General features: G+C 37.8%; 3 protein-coding genes and 2 non-coding genes across 6 annotated transcripts in view; 3 read left to right on the top strand and 2 right to left on the bottom strand.

Moving 5' to 3' along the window:
- Positions 1–892: 892 nt before the first annotated feature.
- On the bottom strand, positions 893–26,635 carry LOC135080105 (peroxisomal leader peptide-processing protease). The gene is made up of 12 exons (XM_063974785.1): positions 26,400–26,635; positions 14,827–15,002; positions 14,192–14,372; positions 13,575–13,738; positions 9,453–9,556; positions 9,039–9,166; positions 8,412–8,578; positions 4,864–4,970; positions 3,819–3,987; positions 3,328–3,469; positions 2,744–2,910; positions 893–1,927 (listed from the first exon to the last, which is right to left on the bottom strand). Exons 2-12 carry the CDS (start codon positions 14,993–14,995, stop codon positions 1,842–1,844), a joined length of 1,584 nt encoding a protein of 527 aa, XP_063830855.1. The 5' UTR covers positions 14,996–15,002; positions 26,400–26,635; the 3' UTR covers positions 893–1,841.
- LOC135079757 (NADH dehydrogenase [ubiquinone] 1 alpha subcomplex subunit 11-like) lies at positions 9,767–12,808 on the top strand. Its single transcript, XM_063974363.1, has 5 exons — positions 9,767–9,944; positions 10,454–10,557; positions 10,879–10,988; positions 11,432–11,638; positions 12,706–12,808. The coding sequence occupies exons 1-5, from the start codon at positions 9,861–9,863 to the stop codon at positions 12,738–12,740; spliced, it is 540 nt and encodes a 179-aa protein (XP_063830433.1). The 5' UTR covers positions 9,767–9,860; the 3' UTR covers positions 12,741–12,808.
- LOC135080106 (CHH-like protein) overlaps positions 17,980–26,759 on the top strand; it is an 81,977-nt gene continuing 73,197 nt past the window's right edge. The window contains exon 1 of one of the 2 annotated variants that reach the window (XM_063974787.1): positions 17,980–18,117. The gene's annotated coding sequence lies outside the window, so the exon portion shown is untranslated. Of the gene's footprint in view, positions 18,118–25,161; positions 25,656–26,759 lie in introns of those variants that run through there. The other variant, XM_063974788.1, reaches the window with a different exon arrangement.
- Trnav-cac (transfer RNA valine (anticodon CAC)) lies at positions 18,592–18,664 on the top strand. The gene has a single exon. It is a non-coding gene; the product is annotated as a tRNA-Val (tRNA).
- Positions 19,181–19,270, bottom strand: Trnay-gua (transfer RNA tyrosine (anticodon GUA)). The gene is given in 2 exon segments: positions 19,181–19,216; positions 19,234–19,270. It is a non-coding gene; the product is annotated as a tRNA-Tyr (tRNA).

Below are 26,759 nucleotides of genomic sequence, written 5' to 3'. Positions count from 1 at the left end.
TTACAGCTGCCTGGTTTGGTAGTTACGTTCGTTCATTAGTTCGTTTCAGCCGAAAGACGTCCACTGCTGGACAAAGGTAGTTACGTACCAGATTAATATTCTAGTAACTGAGGTCATATCCCTTTTGGAGTCAGACTTTAGAAACGTCGCAGTAAATGTACTTTCTAATTTCGGGCTCTTACTCTACTTATTCAGACTTATTACTTGCCAAATTGGCAAAGTCAGTACATGGCATCGAATCTAGAACGTATGAAGGTTGAGAGTTCAGGCATTTTATGAATAGAACAAGCAGGAACAAATCTATGATGATAAACTTACAGGTTTCTCCACTCCAAGAAAAGTAGTACCAGAGAAACTAGAGTCTGGAAATAGTTTCTCTCTAAATACATAAATGAGGGCAAATGGCAACACTGGGACCACCACCTCCATCAGCGTGGAGAAGAATTCTTTCTTCCTCGCTATCCAGAGCCTCCACATCAGAACTGTGAGAACTCTTAAATACATCCCTTTTAAGGCTTTTATGAACCACTGGAGTTTTAGGGATATCTTTATGGCGATTGACACATTATCTAATTTATTATTTATCAATTTAAAATGTAGTTCTTTCTCAATAATAATTTCTGCAGCTCAACTTCTATCAACATAGGCCATCATATCAAATTTGACAATGCAAGTAAGACAACTCAGTGACAGAATAATTCACCATAGATTTGCTACCATAGTCATGATCGTAGTGATTAAATTCTTTAAGATGCTATTTATTAAAAATCAGTCCTCCCCACACATACAGTCACTCTCTCTCACACTCTCTCCCTCTTTATCTCTATTCACAGCTAATAAGCAAAATAGGAAAGTACCAATGTCCTGGATTGACGAAATTAAACAAATCAACTATTATTAATATATTTTATATTTTCTGTTAAAAACATTGCTTTAACTAATAATTTTCAGTCTTCATAATTTATAACCATCTTTGACTACATAAATACAACCATGATAACTAAACACTAACTAATGCAGTTCATTTGGTGTCTTTCAGAGGCTCACATCAAGCTGAATTATGTGGCATATTTGTTGTAATAGGTGGCCTTAAACATATAATTAGTTAATAAGGTTTTGATGCCAGCATCTTGTCATGATGAATAAAATTGACTTGAAGATCAAGCACATTTTTTAAAGGAATGTATGTATTTAAAATTATTTGTGACTACAGCAAGTGACTGAAAATTTTGAATTTAACTAGTCTCTAAACTTCCAAAGTACGCCTTGTACCTATTATTCAAGTCGGCCGATTTAAATAATAATTGTCTAATCTAAAACCACACACCGTATAGCGCTTTCCACACACAGAGTCAAGTCTCCATGATCAATATTCGCACTAGGAACCAATTAAACTTCATAAACCAATTAACAAATGCATGGATGCAGTATGCATCTAATGACCGAATAATACCCATATTTACCTTCAAACATCACAGAAACAAATCACCAAACATTTAGTTTTAAAAAGCTATCCGTGTATAATTTAACAATGCCACACTTATTTTTATACAATTTTAAAGCATATAGAATACCAAACACCGCTTGGCCGCGATTATACTCGTACAGGTTGTCGCAAAATCCCAAATAGGTACTAGGCTTGTTCGACTAGCTCCATTGTCAGGCTGAGTTGCTTAATTATGGGACAACCTGTATAATGGCACTACAGTCTTCGTGAGTCTTCTCTCGCAAATGATGTGTAGGTAGACAGACATAAATATACGCAGACAGGAGCTTAAAGGCCCACACTGTCGATAAAATGTATCAACAATTTTGTTCTATATTATGAAGAAGATTAAGAGCTAGATCTTTGACCTATACGGCAGGAGCCTCCATTGCGACTGGACTATTTCTTTATTGTTATCCAGCGCTCGCAGCTTGGAGATATCTGTGAACGAAAAAAGTTGAACGTTTAAATTTAAACCTAGTTACCTAATGTGTGAACCATTGGGAAGATTGGTGAACAAATATCCTATCGAGTAAAAGGATGACTGACAGGATTTTTTTCCGAACAAGCAACAAGCGAATGCGAAATAACAGAGACAGAAAAGTGCATCAAGTTTATTTAACTTCTACTGCAGACCACGATCCTCTCTAATTTACTTACAAAGCTTACAGAGCCAAATTATTTTGGTCTACACTCTCTACACTGGCCAGACAGGCTTGGGAGGCCTGATGTTTATTTAACCCTTTACCACATCCACGGGAAGAGTAGAGTTGAGGTGCTCTCATTCTAATCTGCTGGAACGACGTGCCAACGTTCAATATTGTCTAAAACGTGGACCACTACACCCAAGAGAAACCAAGGGTCTACCTACCAATAGATGTCCTTACTACGTACGCGTGGATCCCGTTTTACCCCCTTAAGGGTGTAGTTTTGTAAAATCGTTTCTTAGCGGATGCCTTACGTCATAACATCTACCTGCATGACTCAGTCCGATCCGTCCAGTGGTTTGGGCTGTGCGTTAATAGATCACTATGTCAGTCAGTCAGTCAGTCAGTCACCTTTGAGTTATATGTATAATTATTTAGAATAGCTTTCCGCCCGCGTGGAATTTTGTCTGTCACAGAAAATTTTTATCGCACGCGTCCCTGTTTCAAAAACCGGGATAAAAACTATCCTATGTCCTTTCTTGGGACTCAAACTATCATTACACGGTAAATTAAATATCTTTAATCCTGTTCCCTCGTAGAATGTCCTTACCTTTATCTAAGGAGAAGTTATGAAGTAAACTCTTGAAAGCTTTGGCTGGTACAGCCATGTTGATGTATGGGTAGCAGGCTCCTGTCTGTGTCCTAGTGTTGCTGACGATGATGCCGAGGACCTCTATCAGGGACCTGCTCTTGGTCAGCCGGTATATGGGCCCCCCACTGTGGGTGATTATATAAACAAACTCTTCAATTAAAACTTTTACAAAAATTTATTTAGGGCTTCAAATTCTACTCATGTTGGAATCGGGAAGAGTTTTGGAAAGAAACATTCAATTAAGAGTCCAGAACATAATAATATAAATCCATCCATGTTTGACAAAAAATGTGACTAAAACTGATTACTGAAGAGTTGAGCTAAATGTTTGATTTTGTTTTATGCTAGACAAGGCAGGTATTTGACTGCAATCGCACCTGGTGTTAAGTGAGATCAGTCTAGGATGGTACTTATCTGCCCTGTAAGTGCCTATTCACTCTCGCCTTGAAAACGCCCGGATTATAAATATTCAATAAATATTCTCAACCGACTTTTAAAAGGGTTTCTGCTATTTCTAGTTCAGACATGTTCGTCAGAAGTACCTGAAGCCAGACTGTATGCAGCACGAGGTCTGTAGCATGGAAGGAGACACGTTGTTGACGTGGCCTGACGTCACCGTGGGCTTCAGGTCGTCGAGGTTGCCCTCGTTGTAGTAAGGGTAGCCTGCTGCGAGCACCGACTCTCCTAAAAGATATAAAGGTATTCTCTGCAAACGGGGTTTAAAAAGCCCTTCCTCACACATCTCGAAATCAACGTAAATGGTCATCTTCATTATGTGAATCATGAGTGTAGGTCAATGAAACAAAACAGAGAAACCTCACGTTTCTAACTCATGAAATTCGCGTTAGATCTCAAGTGCCACGAGATTCACATGGAAAATACAACATGATACATGATTAACATGACCCTTTACACGGGAGTACGGAACGTGTAAAATTCAGGAGTATTCTGAGGTCCGTAAGTGCCCTGAAATGGGTCAAAAACAATTTGAATTTGTCTTTCAAGTAGTTGTACTGATGCTATGACAAATCACCTTTTTCTACAGCATCATCAGCAAACACAGCTGGTGTGAGGTGGCCCCAATGCTGTGGGTTGGTGTAGAGCAGCGCCAGGTCATAAGCCTTGTCGTCCGTCGTCTTGTACCGGACTATTGCTGTCTCCTTTACGCCGCGGCAGTAGAGGGACACTTTGTTACTTGCGTACTGCGGAATAGAGCAATATTGATTTATAATGGTGGGAGGCCTTTGTCCAGCAGTGGACGTCTTTCGGCTGAAACAAACGAACGAACGATGTAATATAATGACAAACTCAAGAGCGGACTGCATCTATGCCTGCATCCAGCGCCTTCCTTCTACCTTTATGAGGTCGTCGGTTCACATTGTGGGTGGACGTTCTACGCTGCGCTTTCCGATACGTGGCCTCCACTCCAGAACCTTCTACTTAGCCACTACCAACCGCCATTGTGGAAATCATTGGGGGAGGCCTATGTTCAGCAATGGATGTCATATGAAATGATGATGATACTCAAAAGAAATATTGATTTTTGTCAATTTGGATCTTTATGGCATCCACTTCGATCAGCCTTTTAAAACTGCCTTGTACATTCTGATAGTAAAGAAAGAAAGTTACGCTACTTTAAAGCATTGTATCGTGTGTGTCATGTTTGTTAGATATCTACTCTAGTAACAGCAGTTTACTTAAAAGCAGGAACTAATATCACATTGACTTGGATTTAACTTAACCGCCTCTGTGATCTAGTGGTAAGACCACCTGCTTCAGACGCAGAGGTCCCGGGTTCGATTCCCAGTTGGGGCAGATTTTTCTGTTCGGTTTGGTTGGTGGTGGGGCCTGTTCTAAGTCCGCCTGGCTAGCTACCACCATCTTACCTAAGTCTGTCGCCATAACAACAATGTTAACAGCATTAGTGTGTTCCGGCAGTTAGAGGTAATAAAGATAGCCAGTTCCTCCGTGGTTGAGGATTCCGGGTGAAGCTTGCTTCCACCTTCGGCCTGATCGTCACTTACCATCAGGTGAGATACAGGCCAAGAGCTTTCTCGTTGTGGATAAAAAAAACTTACTTTCTTAACGACGTGTGCGCACGTGAGGACGAACCCGGAGCCCACGTACACCCCCGCGCCCCACTCCCCGCCGCACCTCACCAGGACGGTCGTGCTGTCGATACGCTCTGAGGAACAGTTAACACCTTTGCTGCGGCAGTAACTTTCTAATACTTTCCATTCCTTCGGTACAAGGTCAGTAAACCTGGTATTAAAACTTACATTGTGGCGGCACAAGGCTTAAAGACCTTGTAATATTTAAGATATATTAATTTTATTTTTGGCTTCATGTTAATAGATATTGTTTTTTTTCTTTGAATATTAATAATAATGCATTTATAGTCCAGTCATTATAGTAAGTTCACCTCGGAATTCGAGATACCCAGCTGTAAGTCTGTAAATACGTGTATATTGACACCCTAAAAGTTGTCTCAAAACCTACATATGGTAGGGTGTAAGCAACTATTAAATTTCAAGGTCAACGGTCACAAAAATCGGTTTTTTGCGCTTTTTTTAGAAATATCTCATTTCCTGTGGGTTTTTTGCTATTTGAATTTATTATCAATATTGTAGAATACTAAATTCTCTACAAATTTTGTTTAAAAACTTTTTTTATACGGTGAACCGTTTTCGAGATAGAGGGCGGAGAGCGCGCGGTCACTGCATCACTTCAGGTCTACTTAAGCGGTTTAGATTTTTCATACAAAAGGATTTTCCCGCTAATTCCTGTGGGAATTTCGGGAATTCCTTGTTGTAACTAAGCTTTGAGTTTACTAAGGTACCTACATGCCAAATTTCAAGCGTCTAACTTCCGTTAAGCGTTTAGATTTTTCATACAAAAGGATTTTCCCGCTAATTCCTGTTCCCGTGGGAATTCCTAAGTATACTATAACCTGCCCAGGTGTATGAAGAATAATTGTACCAAGTTTCGTTAAAATCCGTCGAGTAGTTTTTGTTTCTATAAGGAACATACAGACGGACAGAATTCTATACATGAAATATATTTTCAAAATAACTATCAGGGGGTGATTAGTGATCGATACTGATGCCAAAAATGCAATCAGTAAAATTTTTGTCTGTCTGTCTGTCCGTCTGTATGTTCCTTATAGAAACAAAAACTACTTGACGGATTTTAACGAAACTTAGTACAATTATTCTTCATACACCTGGGCAGGTTATAGTTTACTTAGGAATTCCCACGGGAACAGGAATTAGCGGGAAAATCCTTTTGTATGAAAGATCTAAACGCTTAACGGAAGTTAGACGCTTGAAATTTGGCATGTAGGTACCTTAGTAAACTTAAAGCTTATTTACAACAAGTAATTACCGAAATTCCCACGGGAATTAGCGGGAAAATCCTTTTGTATGAAAAACCTAAACCGCTTAAGTTGACCTGAAGTGATGCAGTGACCGCGCGCTCTCCGCCCTCTATCTCGAAAACGGTTCACCGTATAAAAAAAATTTTTAAACAAAATTTGTAGAGAATTTAGTATTCTACAATATTGATAATAAATACAAATAGCAAAAAACCCATAGGAAATGAGATATTTCCAAAAAAAGCGCAAAAAACCGATTTTTGTGACCTTTGACCTTAAAATTTAATAGTTGCTTACACCCTACCATATGTAGGTTTTGAGACAATTTTTAGGGTGTCAATATACAAGTATTTACAGACTTACAGCTGGGTATCTCTAATTCCGAGATTCTTACCTAATTTAAGCTTAAATGACTGGACTATTATTGACATACACCTGAAGGCGTTCGTGAATAACTTGTTTAGTATAAAAATTATAGCTATATTCAAAATACAAGGCTTATGCACCCTGTGCCGCACTGAAGTAGGAAAGTCTGGTGGGTATTCTAGGGATGTGAAATACAAATATCGATAGTTTTAATTAAGTTTTAATAAAAATTTAAAAAAGTAACAAACAAAGATGTTTTAATAATTTAGTCTAAATATTTTACAAATAAGACATACGTGCATAAATACTTAAATAAGCTATATTTAAAGAAAACATATTATTTAGTAACATTTAGTTACAACTTCAAATGTTTGTCACGAAAAACTATTTAAATTAGCAATAAATCGTGTAGCAAATTAAATTATAATCAATTTGCAATTTTGATTTTGTTTGTTTCTCTTGACGCCATGTCGACATGTGCGTTTCTTACGAATGCGAGGCAACACTGGCTGCACGAAGCTAGCGTGGGGTGCGGTACCAGGTGCGCAGGGTACAAGGTGCTTCGACCTGGTTTCGCATTGTGAAGACATTTTATTACTTCCGTGCGGTACCAGGTCTAAAAACCTGGTATTAAGGTAGGTACATCATTGGATTCTATTTTAAGAATACATCATAGATATATATTCATCACTTTCCTACACCGGACCCAATTGAAGTTATGCCTTTCGCACGACAAGGAAGACTATAATTTTCTTAGCCGCACGGTAAGCGAGACGTACACAAGGTCTATAGACCTGGTTCGCACTCAACGTGTTAAATGGTGAGGAAACGATACATGATCGTATTGACCATGGTTCACAAATTCGCTTTAAAGAGACCATACCACCAGGGGTATCGTCAGGGGTATCGTTGGTCTGAAGTGCACAATTCACATTGCCGGTAGACTAAAGCGTCTCCATTGTGTTTAAAAAAAATCTTTCCGACGTCCATTTCTGTGTTTAGGACATGCAGTTTTATCAGCAGATATCAGCTTTTTTAGGTATTCAGTGCTAATAATTAGTCTCAAGATAATACCACGACAGTCAACATTTTTTTGTTCCATTGGTGGTAAACCTGAACCTTTACGAATGTTGCTAGATTTCAATGTGATTAAGGAAATTCTTTGTGTGCCTAATAAATAAATAGGCGAATAAGAAGTTCCATGGAGAAGGCAAACATATGATAAGGGGAGTGTAGGCCAAATCCTTTTCTGCTGTACATAAGAGAGCGTGTGCTGTAGTGCTCCAGCAGTGGAAAGGAAATGACCCGATGATGATGATGATGATGTTAGTGGGAATACGGGATGTATTCCTGCACACCTATCTTTTCTGTTAAGCTTCGACCACACCAACGAGTGCAGATCGCCATCGCCGGCGCGATCATAGGCCAATGACAGGTCGCGTGGCCTGTCATTGATCGCGCGACCTGTCATTGGTCTGATCGCGCTTGCAAGCTATGTATATTAGGGACGTGTTTAAGTGCCCTACAAAGGGCCTATGTACTGAATAAACTATTGGAATTTGAATTTGATGGCGATCTGCACGCGTTGGTGTAGTTGAACCTTTAATCATATTTGCTCAACATGGCAAAAAATTGGAGCGGTGAGATAGTGGCGTCCTCTTGTCAATGTTTTGATTATTATTGTTTTCTTCTGTAATTTAAAATGTTGGTTAGAGAGGCACCCGCTGAAAACCAGCGTCGGGCCACGCGTGCATGCACGCGTGGCTCGATTAATGCTGAGCGGGCGCCTTTTTGGCACAAAAATATGCGTGTATAGTTTTAAGTCCCTTTGTTCTGTTTTTTATTTTCTTTTTGTGTCAATAGAGTTTTTCTTATTCTTAATCTCACCAAGTATCTCAGCGTGTGGATGCGAGGGCAGTGCCCTCATGACCTTCGGCGGCGGGACCCTCAGCTTGGCAGACAGCACGGACACCAGCGGCGCGGCCAGTGTCAGCCCTACCCACTCCCCTCGCCACCATGATACGCTGCACACTATGCAGCCGATCAGCTCTTTGCTAAGGAGAAAAATGATGGGTAATTAAACTTGGAGAACCTGTTTCAGTCATGTGGGTTAGAACTACCCTGGAAACTACAAGCCATCATAAATGGCTCGATATAACTGTAGTAGGCTGTGTGATAGATACAGCGTTACGAAGCCCTTAGATTAAAAGATGCTTATTGGTCATTCGACTTACCTTCTTGCAGAGATCTATAAAAGAGAAGAGCTCTGCAAAAACATATCTATATGCAAATATTCCGCCAGGAATCTACCTTCTGTCTATCTGTCCCAAATTCCCAATCCCATAGCAGAGTCATGTGTGCGAAAGACTGGCTGCAATGAGTCTATATGAAAACTTTTTTTCGGAGTAACTTTTGACCCTTATACGTACCATTAGTAGTTCAATATTAGCCATCCTAATTATCTTAAGAGTAGTCCTTGGAAAATTGTTATCATATGCTACAATCATCACTTACGTAGGCCCTTCAGTAAAGATAGGCCCGCCTTCAGAGCCCAGCGCTGTTCCCGCGTCGGTGAGCAGAAGCGAAGGCTTCTTACCCACAATACCACAGATGGAGCCTCTCGTTACCGCGTTTAGAAATACCTGCAACGGAAACATAATTTGAAAATGTACTACAGAAACTTGAAGAATTCCACGCAACTTTCTTTCAGTGAAATTTTAGACTGTTGATATTCGCAACAGTAAAGCTTCAACCACACTAACGTGTGCAGATTGCCATCGCCGGCGCGATCAAAGGCCAATGAGGGGTCGCGCGATCCATGACAGTTCACGCGACCTGTCAATTTCCCTATGATCGCACCGTGATCGCACCGGCGATGGCGATCTGCACGCGTTGGTGTGGTTGAAGCATAAGGGTTCATGCAACTACCTCACAACCGAAAGGTGTAGAGTGGACCTCTACCGAAGACCCCCTCTCAGGCGGCGGTCGTACCATGTCCAGCAATTCTGATAGAGGCCTTAGCGTTTTCAGAGCTGTAACAAAAAACTTTCTTATAATCCGTTCAGCTGTTCGGAACCTATGATATGCCACAGACATAACGACCATACTTGTGTTGATCGACTCAACTTTTGCTGCATGATTCATGATTTCTATTGCTTTGTATATAAAACCTACTACAGGTAAACTCATTGTTAACTTCCATGTAAAAAACCAAATCACAACATTATGATTGAAGTGTCAAATTTGGCATGATTGTCAATATTTGTTGTGCAACACGCAACACGAATTATTTAGTAAATAATTGAATTTTAGTTGATTTTAGTATTTTTTTTCATTATGTCTTCGGCATGTGAATGTCCCCCTACCCGCAATTACTACAGGTACTATGACACGCCTGATGGATGTGATGTGATGAAGAAGGTTAGACAAATTCTATAGATCCCATGAAACATACCTAGAGAAGAAATGTTCTTTTCCTAAAGCTACAGAAATTAACATGATTTCTAGCAATATCTTCTTAGCTATTGCCAAAAGATTTACTTTACGTCTTGTGGTCCGTTCTTTGATATAAGCAGTTAAAACTACACACCGATCTTTACAAATAAAAAATTATATGCATGATTCTTCTAGCCAAACTTAAATTCATTCATATTAGTAAGGTAATGCATGCTTTTTTAGAGCACTTGCATTTCCCAAATAAAGCTTGTCCTACGGTGACCGCGTGTATCCGTCCATCAACGATGGTGTTTTGATGACAAATAAACCCATTATTAAACTCTTAAAAAATAATTACCATCTTCAACAGTAGATAGAGTCAATTTGGTTACCAGATTTTTTGTATTAAGATGTTAATTATAGAGACGTGTTGTACTATATAGGAGTAATTTCAAACTTTCTTTAATAGATAGTTCTTATGAACTGTTTTACAGGCGATGGTGACCACCAGATACGGGGTCGTGGCCGGAGTAATTCTGTCCACGTACGACGTGATGATTTACTCGCAGCCTTTAGGCCTTGTCAACGTGCTGAAAAGGTATACTGAACCCTTTAAAATAGATTAAAGAAAAGTTACACAAGTATTTCTCTCTCTGTGACTCACGCAACTTTGATTTACCTACTTATCAATAATAACAAAGGATGAGTGGAGGAGAATGTCGAATAATATTAAGTTCGCCTTTGTACTCTAATTTTTAATGTAATACAATGAAAAAATGTACCTTCAAAAAAGCTGTTTCACCATACAAAGAGATTATTCTTTTCAGTACTTTTTGTCCCACCTTCTAAGATTTCGACTCCAAGATCTTCTGTCGCGGTGTGTTTAAGTATCTAAATTTTAATTTATTCATTTACTCAGGTACATGGTTCATACCGTCCCCCTGGGGCTGATGGGCGCTACGTTCGCTGTTGTTGCCAATGGAGTTCAGAATTTCAGGCAAAAGGACGATATTCTAAACTATTTTATTGGTAAGAAGATTCTATTTTAGATACGAATTTTCTAACTTTCTTTGCGACTTCCCTTTGGAAGTCAGTCCACCGCCAATTCCCAATACGTTATGCCTCATTCAGATTTTAACCATGCAGTCAGACTTCGTCGTTTCGGCCAAATGACATTCACTGCTGGACAAAGAATCTTTACAACGACAGTTCCTGCGCCGCCCGATTAATCGTCCTTCACCAGATCGTCGGTTCACCTAGTGGAGGTCCTGCTCAAACTACGTTTTCCGGCCCGTGGTCGCCACTCGACAACTTTTCTGCCCCAGCGGCCATCAGCTCTGCAAGAGTGCAAGCTATGTGCCCGCCCACTGCCACTTGATTTTAGCAATCCTGCGGCCTGCTATTCAGACTTCATGAGGTGATAATTAAGCGTCTAAAATGGGCCAACTTCTAATAACATCTCACATCATCAGGTGGATACGCCTGCAGCCCGTTCCTGGCCTGGTACGTGGGGTCGAAACACGCGCTCTTCGTAGGCGGAATCCTGATGGGGACAGCTGCGATGGTGAAGAAGCTCGGCGTGGACCGTGGATGGACCTTCATTCCCCAACTACCAGGTCACATGAACACGGTGCGGAGCTGGAGGAACGATTGGAGCCTGGCCGTTGATCCTAGAGACGGTGAGTAGCTTTTGCTAACTTTTATTCTTCCTAGCACCTCAATATCATCATCATCATTTCAGCCATAGGACGTCCACTGCTGAACATAGGCCTCCCCTAATGATTTCCATGTTGATCGATTTGTAGCGGCCTGCGTACAGCGCCTTCCTGCTACCTCAATATGCAATGAGTAAAATGGTATTTTGATGAAAGCCATCGGAATGATACAGAATGCAATAGGTACCTTGAATTCGGAACGTTTCCAGTCCTAAACGACAGTAATTAGAGCTTATAAAACGACTGATTAAGCTTAATAGTCGACCCTAACGTAATTTAATAGTGTTCAAATTGTCGGAGTCTGAGATTACGCATGTAGAGTAATTTAAATGGAAGATCCTATGACGGTCAAGAAACATGGCCATATGGCTCATAAAGTCTAGTTGGAACCAAGATTGTACTAAAGTTTTACAAAGTTATTTATCAAGTTGAACAAATTCCTGATGGAAGTTATATTTAACCTCAAGTCAGTTTCCAAAAGAATTTCATAATCAAAAAACAATGCTTTCCTAAAATAGCACACCAAAGTTATTTGGAAGTTTTCGCGGAATTTCAAAACTTGTTTGTTCTTCTTCTTATTGCGACGTGCTCTTTTGTATTTCCATTTTGCTATTCGACCTTTTGACGATATATCTCCTTTGTAACAATTCTAAATTCTTATCTTTTAAATACCAATCTTCAAAACCTTCAGTACGATTACGATTTTACGCTCTTATTCACAAACATTATGAGGTCTCATAGTGCACGTGGACGCACAGGGTAACGTACGAACCAATCACAGAGCTCTATTCAACGTTGTGCGTTCGATTTTCGACTTAAGCAAGCATCGTTTGTGAATACGGGCGTAGTCTTTTCAATACGAATTTTTTGTACAAGTGAGGTACTCGTACAAGAACTAGTGATGGCAGCTCTAGCCTAATATGTGGCTTCACTATAGCAGTTCATGTAAATTTAATTTAAGTGGAACTAGCACTAGACTGATGGCACATCCCGTCATGTGAGATCGTTCTAATTTACGCAACTGTCCACAGACATGATGCACACCTGCGGCCAAACCAAAAAGTAACCTTCCGGAATCTTCCATCGAATTGAGATGATAGTGTTGTGATTTTTATGGTAATAAATCGGTTTTTTTGATAAACAGATGGTTTTAATAATTTTCGAACTCAACTTGTTGATGCTAATCGACCTTTTTGACGTCTTTCTTAACATGAATGTAGGTATGTATTTCGCACTCACGGACCTCTCATATTTTTATAGGCAAAAATAAATCAAATCCCGTATACAACTGAAGTTGACGTTACCACATGACAGGATGGAAAAATCGCGATGTGCAATTTGATGGCAGGGTCGAGCGGCGTCGTCTGACCTTACAAAAATAATTGACCCACGACGCACATTGTTGCGATTCTTTGTAAGAGCCCTATTGCAATTTCAAACTGTTTTGCTGAAAATAATGCAGGTCACCGTTGAAAGAGCAAACAGTCTTAGCTGGTCAGCCCTCTTCTTCTTCGAGTTCTTTTGAAAATCACAAAAAATAGATAGCATACCAATTCCCCCGAGCGGCTTCTACTATTTGACTCGACGATCCCATTTCTGTGGCTGGAGGTTCTATGATTACAGGATGGTTCTGTTACTGTTACTCCCCGCAGACAAAAATCTTTTAGTCGGCCGATAGTTTGGTCGATTTGGTCGATTGATGTAAAATCGGTGTAATGTGCGTACGTTCGTGCTGATTGTTGTCCGATAGTTGGGCCCGAATTTAATTTGTATGTAGAATCGGCCGATACGAAATCGGTGTAATGTGTACACTTCAATACATGCCCATACTGATTAACAGCCCGACCAAACTATCGGCCGAGAAAAAATCTGTAGCGGAGATTCCTTGGGTTTCCCTTACCTCTGTCATCGCTCTCGAGGTCAACCAGCACGAAGACTGACAGCAGAGCTTTCCCAAGCTGCGTCTGCTTCTCCACGTCCCCGTCCCTGTGGCCGATGGTCCAGGAGTACAGGATTTCGTCCACGCACCTGTCCAGGATAGGGCACTGCCAGACGTGGCATATCCTGCAAGTTAGGAAAAGTAATGGACCATTATGGGACTAACAATATTACATTCTGTATGTAAAATAATTAAAGTGGTGCTCTATTCTTTCAAATACGATAAACTACTTTTTAAAATGCAATAAGGTAAATACCACGATTGAATGTGGCAGGCTAGCCACCGAAAATGTAATAGGAATTGAGGCAATGCAGATGTACTACGAGCTAATTGTCCTAATGAATAGCTAACGCAATATTTTATTTTTCTTCTTATTACTGTTTTTGAGTTTCTCTAATTTGTATGTCAGCAAGTCGAAACTGCTTATGCAGTTATAATCCGGACCTTTTCAAGGCGAGAGTGAATAGGCACTTACAGGGCAGATATGTACCATCCTAGACTGCATCCCACTTAACACCAGGTGCGATTGTGGTCGAATACCTGCCTTGAAATGGATAAAAAAACTTGGAATTTCTCACCTGCCAGTCAGCACTCGCATGTTATAACTGCTGTGTTCGAAGTCGACATCGTTGTCCAAGTTCCTCTCTCTGCTCAGCCTCTCGACTCCTCCGTACAGACCACTGCTATTCGTCCTCTTCTCACACGTGACGTAGATTTCTGGCAGGTTGTTGTAGAACTCCTCATTCAGTATCGGTTTCCCTTTCAAATTGAAAATGATTTGTTCATCAGACTACAATTGGTCCATGGGTAAGCAATAAAAATAATATAAGCCTAGGCAGGCGCAGACCACCAACTTTTAGTTGGCCGATAGTTGGGTCGGGCTGTTGATCAGTATAGAGATGTATGAAAGTGCGCACACTACTGCGATTTGTTATTGCCCGATTCTTCATACAAATTAGAATCGGGCCCAACTAAAAGTTGGTAGACCACCAACTTCTGCGCCTAGGCTAAACTAAAACTTACGACTAAGGGCCATCTAAATTACGTCACACGCTAAGGGAAAGGAAGTGGGACACACTAGGAAGGGGGGGTGTCACAAAATTTGGGCGGAGGGGGTCAAAAATCATGTAATTCGTGTGACGTAATTTAAGGATGGCCCCCTAATGTTAGTATCTTACTTAAGTAATTATTTTAATTCCATTATGTCATGTACCTTTGGTCTTCTGTATGATGCTGGCCTGCTGTAGAGGCGAGAGGATGGACCCGTGGGTGAGGACCCAACGCTTGGAGAACCTGATGCCTGACGCGGAGACGGTGAGAATGTTCGCGTGCTCCTCGTCTTCGGAGTAGTTGTAAGATACCATTACGCCTTCGACCGACATGTTTTATCTGAAGAAAAAGGGATAATAAGTATTTGATCTCTTTCGAACTTAGTTCAGAATAGTTTCTGCCATTCTATACTGTGACTGCATAAATTAACATCAAGAGTCGATCCTGGTAATAATATACCGCTAATATTGGTCATAGCCAAACAACCCAAGAAATTAAGAAGGAAGAGCAGTCGCTCGGCAAGCGTAAGGCCGTGGGTTCAATTCCCGCCTTAGGCAGTTCGATTTTATCAAGTTATTTATAATTTTCAAACCCAAGAAATTATTATGATTCACATTATAAAAATCTCCGAAAACAATAACATCTTGCGATTAAATGGAAGCTACTAACATTGACATCGGAATTTGTAAATTCAAAGCTAAATAAAGTAGCGACTATGGTTTAGTTCTAATTTGTAACTTAATAAATTAGACTAATTACATTGGGGCGAATTTAAAGATCCTCGTGTGATTCAAACCGACCGCGACCGTTTGTAGATCAAGGCTGGCACTAGACCTAATAACAATGAAATAAATACAAATTGATGATTCGATGGTCCAGGGTTACAACTAACATTGCTATCTGATTTATTAGCGCAACTATGTAACTAGAAGTCGCTAAAGTTAGTTTAATTATTGCATAGTAACAGACAAGTAAGATAATGATCAAATCAAAGTAGGTCACAGTCAATAATCGCAGAATAAAATAAATAGTAAAGCCTTGAGTTACTAGAATGCACTGTTAAACTGTAGTTTGAAATCTACACTTGGCTGAGTCGCACCATCTTATTTTGACTTTTACAAACGTCAAAAGTCTGTCAAACTCCATACAAAAAGCACCGGTTATTGTTAAAGTTACGGTCAAAGTAAGTTGAGTGCAACTCAGCCAAGACTTCAATATAGACTTCAATAAAATTATATCTTTAGTATGTTACTGTTATTTAGTCATAACCAATTTGTTTAATTCGGGATTTTATAATTAGTGTGACAGTTAGATCTAATCGATTACTTTTTTATTTTTAATTTACTACAAAAGATGAGATTTTATAAAGCTCTACTAAAGTGTTTAGGCAAATTACTTAAGCTGATTTGCACCATCTTACTTTAACAGTAACTTATCTGTAACCATAACTATAACTGGTGCTATTTGTATAGAGTTTGACAGATTTTTGACGTTTTTTCAGTTAAAGGAAGATGGTACAACCAGGCCTGTTCATCTCCGCGAGTTTACATCGAAAACAAAACACGCACGATGGCCCACCTACAGGATACTATTCGACAAGGCCTCACATACGAGCGAACATTGACTCACGTACGCGTATTCTTGTGTATGATGGAAGAAAATAAAGAAAATGGTGTACTAAATACTGTGCAGTATTTAACTGCCTAAATAATAATAAAAACACAGAATGTACTTTTTTAAGTTGCCTCAAGACACTGAGAGGTAAATAAGTAGTTAATATTATTCATGATAATTCATGCTAAATCATGTATTTCCTCCGCCATTTTCCGCAGTTTGGCACCTCACGTCACATCATTTTACCGAAGTCAGCCCTATAGCTTCGGCGCAGTGCCGATCACTGACGTTTGTCAACAAATTGGTGCTTGACTCTTGAGACAGGCTAAATTACACCATATTGTTAATGACATTGAGCATATTTTTTTTAAATACCTTCGCGAAGTAAAACTTCTGTACGTAGTAGGTACTTATTATTATTCTGTGGTACAACTCAGACTTAGGCTAAAAAATTAAGTGAAAAATTGAAAGAAAGAAAAAATGTTTATTCAGTATCATCGACAATGCACTTACAATACTTGAAATCATATAATGAGTAGGTAACAAATTGATTTCGTGGGTGTTCCTATTCCCAAGTAAAGACAGTTCGGGTCGCTTTATCCTATAGTTATTTAGTAATGTATAACATTTAGTAATAAATCCGCGTTTAATGACTCAAGTGGCTCTTAATACGGTCAATTTGTTGGAATTCAAGAAATCCAGTGCTATCCGGTTATTCAGTGTTATCTCTGCCGCTATCGCGTGTCAATACTGATTCGAGTTATAACCACTTCCTACTTTATTTTTATCACTTGAGTGCACGTGTTTATGACAATCAGTTAAATGCTTTGTTTATAAATATAAGAATTTTATTTAAACTCTTAAAAAGACGATACAAAGCTATTTATTAAATACTTAAACATAAATGAAACTTATGGAAAAACGCCAATCTTAATTATTTCTACGCAAATAATGTCTGAAACAGTTTCTGTAAGTATATTCTGACTTGACAGACATGGTTTTTTCCACCATTATGAGAAAAAAAGCATTTTTACGTTTTTCCGATATTTCTTTTCTTAGGAACTTTCATTTTAAGAAGTAAACTGCCGCTATAGTCGAGCCGTTCTCGAGTTTTGCTTTTAGTTCCTTACTGATAGTTAAATAGATAGAAACATAAAAAACCTAATAATACAAGCTCTGCTTATTTTTAAACTAGATACTTAGAGCGACACTTATCTATGTGATACGTATCTAGTTGGTTCAGATAATAAAAATGCTGAGTACAAACACATAACTGAAATTTCAGCAACCTTCATAAAACTTTTCACACAACTAACTCCGTAATTCACCAGATTGTGATAGCAGACAGAAAGTAATTTTCAATGAATGCATAGAAATGATCAGTCCATTGACGTGGGTCGTCTCCTTGAGGCTGTATACTCGAATATGCCTTTGCTTGTCACAATAAGAAAAAACAAGCACCCTTGCTCTTTTTCTTGGTAACTTTAAAAAAAATGGTCCAACAAAAGCAGTGACACAACACTGCTGTTGCAATACGGTCGCTTTTCCGTCGCAATCGGCGGTATCGTGGTACAGGCGAAAATGATACCATGAAAAAGGGGTGGCATATTACAAATTTGCGCGACATAAACCACTCCCATACAATGATAGGATGAAAGTAATGAACACATTCAGCGGGTGGTAACGACACAATTTGATCTGGTATAAAAGATGCTGACACCCTGAACGTCCAACTGCTTTTTTTGCGCCGTCGAAGAAGGCGCTCGCGTTCTATTTTGGAAATATTTTTTCTCGTACTTTTGTTTTTTTTTTACTGTTTTGTGCCAGTGCATCTTTGAAGGTATGTTTATGATAAGCTTTTATTTTTTTAAATTCCAAGTAGGTATGCAATACTTCCACAAATTCGAGATCCAGGGCTACAGAGACAAAATACACAAAGAAGTTTAAAGGTTTTTTTAATTTTCGGTAAAAATTAAAACGGGATCGCTTGTAAACTATTAAGTAAATGATTTTGAAAGTAGGTAGGTTAACAAACGAGTGCATATAATGAACTTTACACCACTAGATTGTGAAAAAACTACAGGCTGTTTTCATTTCCGTAATACCGCCATGGAAACCTACTTCAATTAATAATTTCAGTTGCTAACTTGTATTGGTTATATCCAAGACATCTTTGAGTGTTTCATCATGTTCAGGCATGGCGTTTCAGGGGAATAGTTCATGCATAAAAAAATAACAAGTTGACTTTTTTGAAAGTATGGATGGTAAAAGTCATCGCAAGTAACTGATACAAAATTTCGTCACTGATACTCAAGTTTCCGTAGTGTAGCGGTTATCACGTGTGCTTCACACGCACAAGGTCCCCGGTTCGATCCCGGGCGGAAACATCAATTATTTTTCCTTTTTTTTTCTCATTATATAAATATTTTTATTTCTTTGTATTTTTCTATGTGTTAATTCACAAAAAATAATAATATTTTTCCTAAATCTAATGTCACAAGTACACAACATTATGAAAATCCGATTTTTTTACGGCCAAAGTATATCAAATAGTTCATGTAAATAATAATGGTGGTTACTAGTTAATTTTAGGTTTAACTGGTTTAACCTAAATCAGAAAAAAATAGATTACGAAAGTTTAATTTAATTTCTTATCTCCCATAAATAAATATCAGTTACACAAAAACATGCGCATTTAATTTATACAATGCAAAAATAAACAAGCAATAAAATATGCACTCTATAATTTTTAAGACTTTTCTTGTAAAAAAAATCTTAATTTTTTTTAGTGTAGTGTAACCACACTTTAACAAAATACTGAATTTTACGTAAAGAAAAAAAAAACATTTTTGCAAACCGAAGTCATTTCAAACTAATATTTTCACAAAAAATGTCAAAATAATTCCTTCGAGCCGGATTTGAACCAGCGACCTATGGATAGCCATGTTTATAACCTCTACAGTCCACCGCTCTACCAACTGAGCTATCGAAGGTGATGACTGTGGTGCCGAAATTGCGAATCACCCAGCACGGCAAAAAATTAGGCCAGTAATCCGAAAATTGGGGTGCCTATTATTTTTAGACGATCAAGGAATTTACTATAACGGAAAAAAATATTGCATAAAAATAAATATAAATTGTCACTCACATTTAAATAATAACACGAGCTCGTCCCACGAAACATAAATAAAGACTAAATGGATGCAAATATGTTATGTATTTAATAGTTTAACGTAAATAAAATGGCACAAGCCACTGATGTCATGAGGTGAGCGAACTGTGACCGGTGTCCAGCTAAATCGAACTATAGAGTGCAGTACGCCTGTGTTTAATTGCGCATTCCAACTACATAACAAAGAAATAAAGAAAAAATATTTATTTGGTACCAAAAATAAAAACAATACAATGCAGTTTCATGTGGCTGGTTATGGTCACAATCTCACTAAATACCTAACTAACGTGGCTTTTTAAGGGCCAGAAAGCTTTTTCTTCCGTAGTTAACTCAACCAGGGTCAATTATAATGTTTAAATATCAGTCACGTGTTTTAACACAGCACCTTAAAATTACAAAGTTATTGTAGGGTTGGTTAATGTTTATCTCATTTACAACCAATCGTTTTTATTTCCTATGGATTTTAGATATCCTTTATACCATAAACTGCCCCGTAAGTTTCGTAACTCCTACACTTTTGTAGATAATTAAGTACCTACTTAGTTTCATCAATTTGACACGGTGTATTTAATTTAATTTGCTTTGGTTCACCGTGACCTCTGAAATACGATGATTAACTGCGTACCCAAGTGTTTATCTGGCAACCGTTCAATAATAGGTTTATCTTTACCTAGTAAACTAGTGGATGTTATACTTATTTTGAATGCATCATCATAACAAACCATAGCAAATATTATGACATTGCATGCTTTATAGTTTTCTTTATCAAAAAGAAAAAGTTGATTCGGTTGGATCGTTTTGTGCTGCTCAAATAAGTATTGTTTTTGTTATTATATTCATCTCATGATAGCGTCATTTCAATAGGCTAGTTGCCTCATGTCACCATTTATCATAATAACTTTTAATTCAAATATTATTCTGTACAAGGGTCCGAAATATATAAACTTCAATAAATATAAATAAGGGATTGCTGTAAAAATTCAACTGAAACCCGTTAATTTTTTACTTTTTTTTCTCTTGACTGAAAACACCGTCCGCCATGTTTCTACGTCACCAATATTGTAAACAACAAAACGTCAAACACTAGTTTCAGGTTATTCGTGGTCTTTCATATAAACGCCTTGTTTTCACATAAAAATATTGTACAGTTCGCATTTATTGAAAATTATCATGGATCCTGAGTTTGTGAAAGCAGAAAGCACAAATCTGCTCAAAATCGACACATTGATGGTTGCAAAATTGTTTGCTTTAAATCCTGATTTCTGCTCAGCTAAGCTAAGGAATGTTAAGTTAACTAAGTAAGTACAGTTCATTTACAACCTTTTTTTTTAATTTAGACCACATCATTAACTGAAAATAAGGAAATAAGTACTAATAAGTGTATTCTAACCTCTGACCAACTACTTATTGCTAAACTATTATATTATTTTTCAGGTCTGCAGGAGAATCATATTATGGTGATGATGCAATTGGTTATGTTCAACTTAAAAGGGAAAGTAAAATCTACAATGTAAAATGTGTCCTGAACATAAGGTGCACTCTAAGCAGTATCAGTTTCAGCAGTCATTGATGAAGAAGAAGAGATTATGTTGTTTGTCAAGATTGTCCAGCTGCAGCAGGGGGCTGCAAACATGCTGTTGCATTTTTAATGTAGTTGCATCGTCGCAGTGAAGAGACATCTTGCACATCAGTAGAATGCTACTGAAAAAAATCCAATCGTTCAAATGTCGGCAGCACAAAACATCAGGTTCCGGAACCAGATACCAGTGTTATGGAGGAATTTGTAATTGAATGCAAAAACCGAAAAATTAAATCATGTCAGTTTATCAAGCATGTTGGAGATTATGAAGAGGTAAAAAGTTAGTCGGTGCAGAACGCATGATGGTTCTTTGGTTGCAAAGATTTTTGGTGCAAGGTCTGTGTTGACGGCTGCAATGAAACGAGGCCAAAAGACGATTTGTCCTAAACTATTTGAAAGTGTAACTCAATAATAAATCATTTAACTCTTGGTATTAGCTTTATTATTTTTACCCATTTGTAAGTCTAGTATTAAGACAAAAATACTCATTAACTTGTTCTGTTCAAAAACACATTTAATTCACATTGCCTAAGCTCTGAATAGTAAGATATTAACATTTTTTTTTCTTTTCTATCAATCTGTTTCCATATCTAATGTTTACCTAATAGTGTAAATTATTATAAAGAAAGATGTTTGTATCTGAATAAACAGAGAGTATGAGATGAATAAACTTAAATCATGGGAAAACCAGTAGTCTAAAAGAAGAAGCTACCTGACTGACTGACATAATATCAATGCTATCAAACATATAACCTCTTGCCTTATGTATAAAAGGGTAAGAAACTTGAAATTTTGCACAGCAGTTCCTCTTACAACGTAGTGGGGAGACTAATTTTTGAATACTTACCCCTTTAATAATTTATGAATATACGAGTATAACCCATAAAACAAAGCTATTTTGTACAATAGACTGATATAAAAATAAAATATATCATTTAATTTATTGAATGAGTATTAGTATATATTCAAATTTAGTCTTGTAAATTTGCTATCCTGAAGAAGGTGTGTATGATAATCACTGTCATATTTTTCGTCACTTGAAAAAACTAATCTTCTTGTTGACAATTTACTTCTAAATGTAGATTTCTTGGGAGATGTTGTAGTTGATTGGTGGGACGTAGACTTTATTGGTGAAGATATGACATCTTTCAGAGTTGCACTAAATTGCACCTTCTTACTTCTATAGTGTTTCATTATGGATACTTGAGTGACCTTGTGATCATAATTTGAAACTACTTGGCATGATGCATGTTCTGGCTCAGCTTGCACTGCCTTATCTCTGAAGTGAGGATTACATTGTTCTGCTTGCATTATTTTGTCACAAATCTTATCCTCAACAGAAGAATGGCACAGCATCCTCCTTAGGCAATTCTGAAACGAACAAATTACACGAATAAATCATTTAAATGATGATCAACATGCAATTAAAATTGACTGACTTAGTATATTTTATAACCTCACCTGAACGTTTAAAGTGAAAATTGAAAAAATAATCTGCTGTTAGTTTAGTGTACGTACATTAAAGTGATCTTCACAGAAATACACTGCAGTTCAACTGGACAGAGTTACGGGATCTCTTTTAGCTAGTTGTAACCAGGAGTTCCGCATATTCTCATCACTGGGTACTTTAATCCACAACTTCTCTAGGTTCTTTATTGATGTATTCTGACATTCCCGCACGATACAATAGTGGTAATTACTATATTTATCATGTAATCCTTTCGAAGCCATGGTTTTAAATTCCGATAAAAAGGTTATGTTATTCACGCGTATTGTTTACAAGAATAGTGACGTCACGGCACAGATAATTAATAGACCATCATGGCGGACGGCGTTTATGGCTGTATAGATAAAATATAATTTAAAATTTAAAATATATTAGGATAGGTACTTCAAAAAAAATTCATATTTTTTTTATGGTGTAATATAATCGTAATGAACCGTTTTATCAAATAATAAAAATAGTGGCAACTAGCCTATTATTTATCAATAAATGTCTTTTTAAGTTACAAATTTGCAACATAATTTACTTTCATTACTCAGAAGCTCTTTATGTTGACCTGTACTTATATATTTCAACTAATCCAGTTGTTTATATGCTCAGTATGTTATACAATTGCAAAACTAGTTTAAACTAATTAATACCTATTTACGTATCATTTAACCTACTCTTTGCCTTCTTATTATGTAGTCTTGGATAGTGACATTAGTCAATAAAATTGCTAATCTTCTTGGATTGAGGTTCAAAGCAATTTTCAATTTCGTAAGCTTCGTTTGTAGCTGTACTTACATTCAATTTTCGTGATATTTTCTTTCTGTTATAAAGTGTGAAGAGAAGGGTCTTTAAACCAATAAAAATAATCATAATGAAGCCTGTTGGGTAATTAAATGGGTTTTTATCGCGTCGAGTCCCTGGTTACGCAACGTCCGCGGTTCTGCAAGCCCAACGGAATGGAATGGGTCGTTCAACAACTTTTAGATGATTTGGTTTCGTATTTTCTGGTAGTTTTGTAGTTTTTCAACTATACAATTTTATACAATTACAATTTTATTACCATCTTAATTAGCTATGTATAAAGAAATGTTTAGCAGGAAACCCCAAGAAATTCATATGAAGGAGTGACCTGGTTCTCACATGTTTCCAATTAACGCTGACTTGTTTTTAGAGTAGGTACCTACCTAATCATTACGAAATGATATTTTGATTGTCTTAATTTAGCTGTCATTAATTAACCGTATCAATTGTCTTAATGATGCCAAGATATACTAATAGCTCGTGAACTAAAAAGGCCTAGCATTGATTGGCCGAGAGAGGTGGTGTGACTGCCGCGCCCCACTTGCCTTCGATTCATTACGCACTTCTAACCTGTCTCAGAGTTAATAAAAATTGTTGGCGAGATCAAAAGTGAGTTCCCGAACTTAGTCACATTCGCTTTACAATTTTTCATTCGTCTTCTTTGGTAATTACTGTTTCTTTGAGCCTTAGTTACGAAATCAGACCATTTTACTCTAAACTAAATTCGTATTCAGTAATTAAGTATTTTTGATCACCAGTAACATTCAATGGTTCCCGCCATTTGCCAAAACGCTATTCTCCTTTAAAAAACTACTAGCTCTTCAGTTTGTGATTTCTATATTTTACCTAATTATTGCAATCCCACACCAAAAGAGTTAACCGTGTTACGAGTTACACATTGTGAATTGATTGTGTTCAAACATATTTTTAGCATCGAATGTGGGATACATGTCTGTCTAGAATATTGTGACAAATGATCAATAAAATTTGTTGACCTTACTGAGTTATTGCAAGCATCCTTGATCGAATCCGAGCAAAGAACCAGGCCGACCTCACCCACCCGAAGCAAACGCATTTGTTAATTTAGACCACTCTACATAATTTGCATTTCCAGATTAAACTAGTTTTTTGTAGTGATGAAACGCTATCGCTGATTTAATGACTGTTCTTCATTGCCTTCCCTAAGTCTAGATTACAAAGATAACCTGTCATTAATAAAGATGTAATAAATAAGATGGGTCAGAACAAGGATGTTCAAACTCTTCCCAGAGATTCCAGTGATAAAGTGATGAAGTGACAGGAACACCCAAGTAGATCTCATAATTCTAGGGTTCTATAGCCCGATAAGTGGGCTGTGAGTATCATAGTGTGGATGAAACAAACATCGGTTCCTATGTGAAACATTTAAACGGAAGCGGCCGGCTTTAGAGCTTCGCCGGTAGGTACTTAACTGAGCAATTGAACTAACGAGCGTGAGTAACCCTGGATCCGGTCCCGTGACTTGATCATTCCCTTCGGCAGGCATCTTAATGTCTTTACTCCTAAATAACGGTTATTCATTATCACTAATGACTAAGTCATGGCGCATTTGTTAACTTTTAAAAAATGCAATAACTTCCTTACTTTAAGTACCTTTACTTACATTCAGCATAGTATGACAAAGGTACGCATAGCTCCGGAAGTCGCTCGTTACTACAATTCTTGAAGACACACCCATGTTTATCACGTAACAGAGGACGTTTCCGAACTCCCAAATTCTTACTCCGACTCACACGTTTATTGTTCCCAGTCGGCAATTTAAGGAGACACTGGCACTACGATAAGCCCACGACAATACGATAATGGACGCTCTTCGCCTAATGGCTGGCATCCTGCACGGTCCAAGCGCAGTCCAGTCAATGCTAACAGTCCGATTCCCTCGCTCATCTACGTCTCATTTGATGCGTTGTCTTGGGCCGACTAAATTTTAAGCTTTCGTGTTTCATGTGATTGTCTGGGATCACGTTGCCGGTGATTGTCGACATCCTCGCGTGGGTTGAGGACCCGAGTCTCGGAGTAGCAGCGCTAGGAGCAATCGGCGGACAACGTCGGTCACGAACGATGGGCGCACGTTTTCGAAAACGATAACCAAAAGCTTACGAACCTAGTGTCTGGGATGCAGTGTTGAGGATGAAATAGTGCCTGTAACATTGTACGTGTGCGGTGCGTGGTGACGGACATGCCTGAGTGTCGAGGTCTGGCTTCTAGTGTGAAAAAAAAGAAGTCACTTCGGCCGACTCGGTTGTTGAGTCACTTGAGCAGTTCCATTTGCTTGATGCGATAACATTTTAGGTGAGTCCGTTTTAAAAGTCATTAGTGCAAAGTGGTGCCGGGTATCCTTTACGTTAATGAGCATTTAGATACTTAGCTCAGTTACCGAAAGCAGGTGTGTTAACTTTTATAAATTGTTTACTTTTTGGAGTTAAAATGTGTTTTAATGCGTTGGCGATTCGTGGGCCACCTGTGAAGGTAAGCTAATGTTTACTAGTTAAGTGCTAGTGGAAAGTCCCTTCCATCTCTACATTACGATTTGTTGTCAACGTAATAATATCTTAATAAGGCCGATAACAGGCACATGTGTCTAATGATTCAACTGTAAAGCAATAAATCGCGCTGTTATCATGTTCTTTAGAATTAGATAAAAAAAAAAAACTTACTAAAAAAGATAAAAATAATGATAAATGAAATTATTTTCATTTAGTCCATATTTCAAATTATGTTGTAACGATTATCATTTTGATATTAGTTATGTCAACTTTTCATAATTATGAAACATTGAGCCTTGTCATAAAAAATCTAAAAAATATTCTAAGAAATATATTACTGTACAAGTACAAAATGATGATGATTAATTTTAATTACCTAATAAGAAAATAAGAAGACACAGTAAATAAGAAATGCAAGTAAATATAATGCACAAAAGTAAAAATACTGGACCAAAACAACTTAAAATCAACTAAAGAAGTGCAGGTTCAGTGCGAAATCTCCCCTCAGACATAACAACAGCTCAATTTGATAATAAAACACTAACCTTACCTTTGGTCTTATTTGTTTATGTCTACGTTTGAGGTTATATCAGTCTCAATTTTTCCTATTGACGTGGATAGCCTATCACTTCACTTAATTTTAGTCAAAAATCACAACACAAATCCTCACAACACCATTTTGTAATATAAATACTTTATTAATAATTAAACTCATTCTAAAGTTATCACTTGTTTAGTTTAGCTACTTCATTGTCTTGTTGTTGAGCTGTGTGTATCCTACGGTTGTAGCCGTATCGTACGTACCTACTTTTAGAAGGCATCAATGAGCTCAATGAAAACCATTGCTAATTCGATGCCGCTTCGTAGAATGTAGTTCTAAAGACGCACGCTAGATGGCGCTAATTCTGTA

The sequence above is a fragment of the Ostrinia nubilalis genome, chromosome 17, assembly GCF_963855985.1.
Source record: "Ostrinia nubilalis chromosome 17, ilOstNubi1.1, whole genome shotgun sequence".
Taxonomy (NCBI): domain Eukaryota; kingdom Metazoa; phylum Arthropoda; class Insecta; order Lepidoptera; family Crambidae; genus Ostrinia; species Ostrinia nubilalis.
This window is presented reverse-complemented; position numbering and strand designations above follow the sequence as displayed.